Source organism: Equus caballus, chromosome 4, assembly GCF_041296265.1.
Source record: "Equus caballus isolate H_3958 breed thoroughbred chromosome 4, TB-T2T, whole genome shotgun sequence".
Taxonomy (NCBI): domain Eukaryota; kingdom Metazoa; phylum Chordata; class Mammalia; order Perissodactyla; family Equidae; genus Equus; species Equus caballus.
In genome coordinates, this window is record NC_091687.1 from 100,682,676 (window position 1) to 100,690,184 (window position 7,509).

Below are 7,509 nucleotides of genomic sequence, written 5' to 3' on the forward strand. Positions count from 1 at the left end.
GTTATGTAAGATGTTCACATTAAGGGAAGTTGGATGAGGGGTATGCAGAAACTCTGTACTGTCTTTACAACTCTTCTGTAAGTCTAAAATTATTTCCAAATATAAAGGCTTTTAAAAATAAGTGATCTACTTTTAAAATAAAATCTTACATTACTGGGCTAAATTAGCTCTTGGATACTTTTAAACTAATATTACTGGAAAAAACAAAGTATAATTTTTCAGTTTCAGTGATGGTCGAGCAATTAGTTTAATTTACAAGTTGGTGAAGATAACATTATTTCTCATTCCATTTTACATGTTGTACTCTATGTAAAAGTTTGCATTGTGTCTTTGTGTTCTGAGGGCCTAGGGTTGTTTTTCAATGAATACAAATGCGAAGTGGAATCTTTATAGCTATGGTTTTCCATTCATAAAATTGGTAATATTAAAAATAATTTTAATAAAATTAAGTGGAATTTAAAGTTTTGTTTATTAGCAGTAAATGTAATCTCAATATAAGACAATAAGGCATATTTGCAAATATAAGTAGGGCAGACCATTCGCCATTATCCCTCCAATTATCGGTTCCAGCGAAGCCTCGCTCTCTCCTTCACTCACTCACAAAATATGTATTGATTATCAAATATGGTCCAGCATTGTGCTAAACTCTGAGAAATACAAAAAGTGCACAATTTGGGCACTTCTTACTCTGCCCCAGTCCCAGGAAGTTCACGCAACTGCCAAGTAACACTAATAACTAACGTGTATCAGAGTCCTTTCACTCCTCACAACTCTACATGAGGTAAGGGGTGTCATTACGTATCCCTCATTTTTATCAGGGATGAGGAAACTGAGGTTCAGAGAGGTGGAGGGGCTTACCAAAGGTGCAGCATGCGTCTCAAACCACCCTCTTTTGCCCCCGACGCCACCCCAGGGCGGGCAGTCACTGCGAGATGCGCGGGTGATCACACCACCGCGCTCCCCAAGAGACCCCGACGCAGCCCGGCAGCCGGCAGCCGCGCTCGGGGCCCCCCGCCCGCCGGAGCCTGCGGGGCGGCTCTCCCCCGCTAGGCTGCGCGGCAAAGGCGGGGGCGGGACCGCCGCGCTCCAGAAAAAGCAAGCGCGCGCAGCCGCCCTTCCGCTAGCCGCTCGCTTCGCCTCCCCCGGCTGCAGCATGGAGGCCTTACCGCGGACCGTGGAGCTCTTCTATGATGTGCTGTCCCCCTACTCCTGGCTGGGCTTCGAGGTGACGCCGGGGGAGCCGCATCGGCCGGGGCTTGGAGGGCGAGGGCAGTGGGAAGAGCGAGCGCAGGGCACAGGGCGCAGGGACTGCGGTCTCGTGAAATTCCTGGAGCTGCCCGATGGCGTTTAGGACAAGCAGATGGAGGGCCAGGGCTAAAGGTCACTTTGTGGTTTATAAACGGGGTACAGTCGCTGGCTCTCGGTCGAACCGTTATATCCTTAGGCAGTGGTTTCTTACAGCGTTTGGAAGAAGAGGGGTTGCTCCAACGAATCACAGAAAAATCCCTGGCGCTGACACCTCTCGGCCCTCCCATGTCAGTTTGGAGGGTGGAGTGCAGAACAGATGGAAACCGTCCACAGAGCAAAGATCCAAGGATCGATTTCTAGGAGTGAAGAGTTTCGCCATTTCAAACCAAACAACTTAGGGTGCCCGCATAACCCCTGCTCTGCGTTTAGAGCCTCTGGCTAATCAGCGGTGGGCTGTGAGACACCCTTCTGTTCCCTCAGGCATTTTCTCTCTTTCCTCCTTATACAATGGCTCTGGATCTTCACCTCTGCTCCTGCAGATCCTGTGCCGGTACAAGAACATCTGGAACATCAACCTGCACCTGCGCCCCAGCCTCATTTCAGGGATCATGAAAGACAGTGGTATAAAGGCAGCAGCGTTTGGGGCAGGGATGGGGGGGTACCCTCAACTGGGTCTTTACGTTGGCACCAGCAGCTAGTAATTTGCCCTCTGCCCAAAACCCAGGTAGGGTCCCCCAAGCCTGGGACCCTTAGGTCATCTCAGCACTGTGCCCACCTTTCCACTTCCAGGAAACAAGCCGCCAGCTTTGCTTCCCCGCAAAGCCAAGTATTTGGCAAGAGACATTAGGCTCCTGAGACAACATATCCAGGTTCCCATCCAGTTCCCCAAGGATTTCTTCTCTGTTATCCTTGAAAAAGGTGAAGAGAGTGGGATACAGATGTCGTATCAAGTGGAAGGCAGGGAAGTTGGAGAGTGTAGGCCCAGGAAGGAGGGGCTGCACGACTACATTAAATGAAACAAACCTTGGGAAAATGGAGGATCTGAGTTGAGTGAGCAGAAGGTTGTGGGGACAGAAGGGGAGAAAGAGCAGGACAAATCAGCTATAACAAACTTGGGTGGGAGGCTGAGGGCTGGAGCTCTGGGGCGTTTCAGAAGCAGTAAGGAAGAGCCCGTCCTCCATGGGAGTCCAGCTAGAGGAGCACTACCTCTGAATGCCTCTGCCCCACAGGAAGTTTGTCAGCTATGCGATTCCTCACTGCTGTGAACTTGGAGCACCCTGAGGTGCTGGAGAAAGTGTCCAGGGAACTGTGGATGCGCGTCTGGTCTCGGGTGAGGGCAGGGCTCTAGGAACCCACTTGGGAGACTCTGGATGACTTGGTGACCCTCTTCTAGGCCCTTTTCCAGAGCCCTGGTTCTCCCCTCCCCTAGTGTTCACAGACCTCCTGTCCTCCATCACACCCCTCACCTCACCACCCGCTTCCTGCTGAGTGTCCTCTTCTTCCCAGGATGAAGACATCACGGAGCCTCAGAGCATCCTGGCTGTGAGTGTCCTGGCTCTGCCCCCACTATTCTCATAGGGAATCTGAGAACAGTTGGCATTTGAGGGTGGAGAGGACATAGTTTTCTTATTGGGTGGAAGAGGTCAGAGTTATTTGGGGAGAAAGGATGTGTTTGAGGAGCCAAATTACCGAAAGGTTGGAACCAAGAGGACTCTCAAAAGAATATCTCATGGTTGAAAGGGAGAGTGCAAAATTCTACATGGGTAGAATTTATTTGACGAAAGAAGTCGGTGGGAGAGAGATGATAAATGTTGGCACCTCCAGATGTGGAGAGTTGAAGTATTGGCAAGTCTTGGCCCCAAAGACCCCAACACAAACCTCACCAACACATCCAAGTAGACAGCTGGAGACCTTAAACATAGGCTTGAAGAAGACAAAAAGAGAACGGACTCAAGCCAGAATTATGGAGAAGTCTGAGTGAGAACAAATGGAAATAGTTCAAAACATTGAAATGTATGCCAGCCATAAACAGAGGGTATAAAAAGTAGATTTTTCTTCAGGATTAAGTCAGGAAATTCAAAACATATTTTCCCTTCAGTTTACCAAAGACAGTTGAGGCATATTCAAATTTAATATATAAAATGGCAAATCAGAAAAAAAGTTAAACGTACAAAGAAGGGCCAGTATATCCTCCAGTGCTTTTATCCCTGCAAAGTATATGCATAGGCTTGCCTTTTCTCTTCAGTATTAACAGTCATTTTCCATGCCATTTTAAGCTCTTTGAAAGTATAATTCTTGGTTTCTACATAGCATTCCATTCAGTGGACCTATTTTTGTTTACTTAACCATTCCCATGTTGTTGAACATTTGGTCTGGGACACAGTCCTCTCATTTAGCCAAATGAAAGATATTGTGTCATCCGAATGCACTGCGTAACTCTAGGTTTCCCCTCCAGATTGAGGGGGTCAGCCTTGGCTGACCATGGGTTCTCAACCTTGGCTGTATATTAAAAACACCTGGAGCACGTGAGCGCTGTCCTCCAGACATTCCAAAGTAATTGTTCTAGGGGATGGCCTGCGAATTGGGATTTTTAAAGCTCCCCCAGGAGATTCTAATGTTCAGCCAAAGTTGAGAACCACTGATCCCAAACTATACCAACCATCCCCAAACTGAAGCCTTTCTCGTCCTCTTGAAGCCAGGCAGGTGGCCATTAGCTGTGTGCCCTGCTCAAAAGTCCTCAGGAAATTCCATGGGAATTAGAGCCCAGCCCCTGATTCAGAAAAGCAGAAGATAATCAGGGATTCTGAGAAGTAGGAAGGCAAGAATCAAGGCGTTCACTTCGGGGGACTTGGATTCCAGCACTGGCTCTGCTACTAACAAGCTCTTTAATGCTGACCAAGTCATGTACCGCCTCTGGACTTCAGTCTCATTGGTTCATGAAGATGTCACAAAGCTGGTCTCTAAGATGCCCTCTGGCGTTAAGTTTCTGTAACTATGACTCTTTGCCACCTGCTCTTTCTACCAATCTCAAGATTTTAAAGGAAGAAAATAGCCTCTCTGAGCAAGGATAGACCCCCACTCATGCTTGATAAAGGCATTGCCAGGAACACTTGGGGACAGAAAATAAAAAGACCAGAGTTTTCTCCTGGGTCCCCCCCCCCCGCCCTTGCTAATGCAGACAGTTGTGTTCCCTCCCACATCCCCTCAGGCTGCAGAGAAGGCTGGCATGTCCATGGCACAAGCCCAAGGACTTCTGGGAAAGATCTCAACACCACAGGTGAAGAACCAGCTCAAAGAGACCACTGAGGCAGCCTGCAAATATGGGGTGAGCAAATTTTTCTATGTATCCCCAATCCCAGTGCTAAGACAGTCTGAGAATCTCTGCTGTGTCCCCACACTCCTGTCCAAAGGCTGCTCCCCGAGCTCTCCAGACAACCATCATCCTCTCCCTTCCTGTCCCTGATCCCAAGGAAAGGAAAGGAAGGAGACAGATGGTGAGAGCAGAGACAGAGCATCTGAGAGTTAGAAACAGAAAACTCTCCTTAGAGCCATGGAACCTCTTATCAAACACCTCTGGCTGCTTTGATATGACCTTAGACAAGTATTGACTCGCAGCCTTCAACCCCAGCCTAATAAACAGCTGCTCCGTCACCTTCCTCCCTGCACTGTAACTGCTTTCTCCAGGCCTTTGGTCTGCCCATCACTGTGGTCCACCTGGATGGCCAAACCCACATGCTGTTTGGCTCTGACCGGATGGAGTTGCTGGCATACTTGCTGGGTAAGTTACAGGTTCACAGTGTGCTGCCCCTGACCGCAACCCTACCTGCACTATATCAGTTGACCAGAAGGACAGATTCAAGGCAAATAATGTTCTAGGCATTTCCAACAATCAAGCCTCATACAGACAAAGGGGTGCTTGAGATTGAATGGGGAGGGGTCACCTTCATCCCCATAGGAGAGAAGGAAACCTTCTGTACCTTAAAACCAGGCAGAGCTCATCCTGGAAAACCACTGGGGGCTGGTGGGGCCAGCCTCTGACCTGAGTGATTTTCTCCATCCAGGAGAGAAGTGGATGGGCCCAGTGCCTCCAGCCATAAATGCCAGACTTTAAAGGATGCCCAGAGGAAGCAAAACTATTGGTATAAAAAAGCAGACCATCTGCCAACTCCTCCTCCACTGTGGGGTACTGGGACAGTTTCCCTGTGTAATAGAGGTGCCTGTGTGGCCCTGGGGGAGGCAGGGAGGGCTGAGCGGTGCAACTTTCATGGCTGCTCTTACTTCTGTGTCTCACTAGTGCCTTTCAAGAGCCTCAAGCTCTGCTTTCCCACAAAATAAACCTAATGCCATTAGGCATAATATTCCTGGGTCTGTGTCTTCACTGGTGTTTGTGCGTTCTTGTTCTGTCCTGCAGTCATATCCTATCCACTCTAGATGTTTGAGAAGCAGCAGCAGCTGCAGGCAGCTTGCGTGGAAGGAACAGGAAACAGTCCCTCTCTCTCTTCTACAGAAACTCCCCAGGTGCCTCTGTCACGGACAGATGACTAAGCCAAGTGGATCTTGCAGCTAACCAATTTGGCTTTTACTGTCTTCTGAACGGGCCACAGTGCCTGAGAAGGCGCTGGGACCAGAGGCCCTGTGGGAGTGAAGACTGGAGGGAACCAGAGCAAGACTGAGCTTGCGCCCAGGTATTTAAACCAGGTCCAGCTATGCTGACTGGCAGAACCAGGGATGGTGCAGGGGGACCAGCTGGAATTGCCATGGCCTCGGGGAGCGGCTCACCCCCCACCCACGGTGCAGATCCTGAGAAAGCCCCAGGCCTCTCCCTGGCCTAGTGTAACTCCTGTTCCTCTCACACAGACCTATAGCTTTCCCACTCCCCCAATTATTTATCCAAAGTCCTGCCTCCATCTGCACCCACTGCAATAATCAGAATACATTGTGTTTCAATAGTGTTTGGACCTCTTTAAGAATACTCTTTGTTCAGAAGCTGAAAGCACCATTGGACACTTGCTGGGAACCAGGTGTGGAGCCTTCAGTGGCTGAGGCGCTTTAGGAGGGGATGCCATCTTCCCTTTGCTCCCTCCCTCTGGCTCTTTCTCTACTCATATCCCACTTTCCCCTGTTGTCCCCCATTACTTCCTGTCTTCCTCCTCTGTTCCATTATTCCAGTGTACTCTAGGATTTCAAATCATCCTGACTTGCCTTATCTGTGATGTAATGCCAGAAGTACTTCTCCAAATAAACACTCTCTCCTTCAAAGGAGATTTCGTGACATTTACAGCTAATATAAAATAAAAATATAGGAGTATCTCCAGTCTTAAGAAACATAAGTGCAAATTAAAACAAATTGTAACTTCTCATGTATCAAAGCCGCCTAGAATGTGGTGAGTGGGGACAAAGTTTTATGAATAAAGATGCTTGCCTCAGCATTATTTGTAACATCAGATAACTTAAATATCTAACAGTAGGAGGATGCTTGAATAAATTATGGTACATCCAGGATGCAATGTTTCATGGCCATCAAAAATTGTATTAGTGAAGAATTTTAAAGAACATTGGAAATTCTTAGGATATAATATTGATTGGAAAAAAAGATGAAGCTATATATAGTATGATCTTAATTATGTCTTGATCTATAAAAATTTATTACATTACAGAGGACATTATTATATTAACCCTGGAATAAAATATCTCAAAATGTCTCCATTTTATTTATATAATTTATTAAATGATCATTCTGATAAACAAAAAGATATATATGTAGATAAAAAAATACAAGGATTTGTAGATTCACATTTAGGAACAATTGTGCATCCTTCCTGTTGTTTTCTAAACGTATCAACTGTCTAACTTAATCCTAAATCTTATCCCAGGCTAATGTCAGATAATCTCTTATCATGGATGCATATTTCCCAGCTCTGCCCTGTCTTCTTCAAAGACTCTAGCATCCTATTTTCCTAATCCAATAGCAGAATTTAATCTTCTTTGGAGGAATGAGACAATTTCTAGACTAATCCTTACACACATGATCTAGAGTATAATCTCTGAACTCCGTCTGCCAAATAGAATCCAAAAATGAGTGTATTAGTCAGGGTTTTCCAAAGAAACAGAACAAACAGGACATTTATAGATATATCATGAAATCAGAAAGAGATTATAAGGGATTGCTTACATGATCATGGAGGTTGAGACGTCCCACGATCTGCCCTCTGCAAGCTGGGGGCCCAGGAAAGCTGGTGGTGTTGGTCCAAGCTGAGTCCA

The 7,509-nt window shown here is 47.0% G+C and overlaps 1 protein-coding gene across 2 annotated transcripts; it reads left to right on the top strand.

The window, feature by feature from the left end:
• The first annotated feature begins 911 nt into the window (after window positions 1-911).
• GSTK1 (glutathione S-transferase kappa 1) lies at window positions 912-5,606 on the top strand. 2 transcript variants are annotated; one of them, XM_001489929.5, is made up of 8 exons: window positions 912-1,225; window positions 1,788-1,869; window positions 2,038-2,166; window positions 2,478-2,578; window positions 2,755-2,790; window positions 4,457-4,573; window positions 4,933-5,026; window positions 5,310-5,606. In XM_001489929.5, the coding sequence occupies exons 1-8, from the start codon at window positions 1,154-1,156 to the stop codon at window positions 5,357-5,359; spliced, it is 681 nt and encodes a 226-aa protein (XP_001489979.1). In that variant the 5' UTR covers window positions 912-1,153; the 3' UTR covers window positions 5,360-5,606. The 2 variants fall into 2 exon arrangements, with proteins under 2 accessions (XP_001489979.1, XP_003364918.1); XM_003364870.5 differs by lacking the exon at window positions 2,038-2,166 and having other exon boundaries at window positions 1,061-1,225.
• Window positions 5,607-7,509: the final 1,903 nt, after the last annotated feature.

Excerpts from the sequence above, each read along its gene's own strand:
- GSTK1 (XM_001489929.5), top strand. The coding sequence starts at position 1,154 with ATGGAGGCCTTACCGCGGACCGTGGAGCTCTTCTATGATGTGCTGTCC. Across the intron at positions 2,791-4,456 it reads AGCCTCAGAGCATCCTGGCT|GCTGCAGAGAAGGCTGGCAT; the intron begins GTGAGTGTCCTG and ends ACATCCCCTCAG. Across the intron at positions 5,027-5,309 it reads GTTGCTGGCATACTTGCTGG|GAGAGAAGTGGATGGGCCCA; the intron begins GTAAGTTACAGG and ends TTCTCCATCCAG.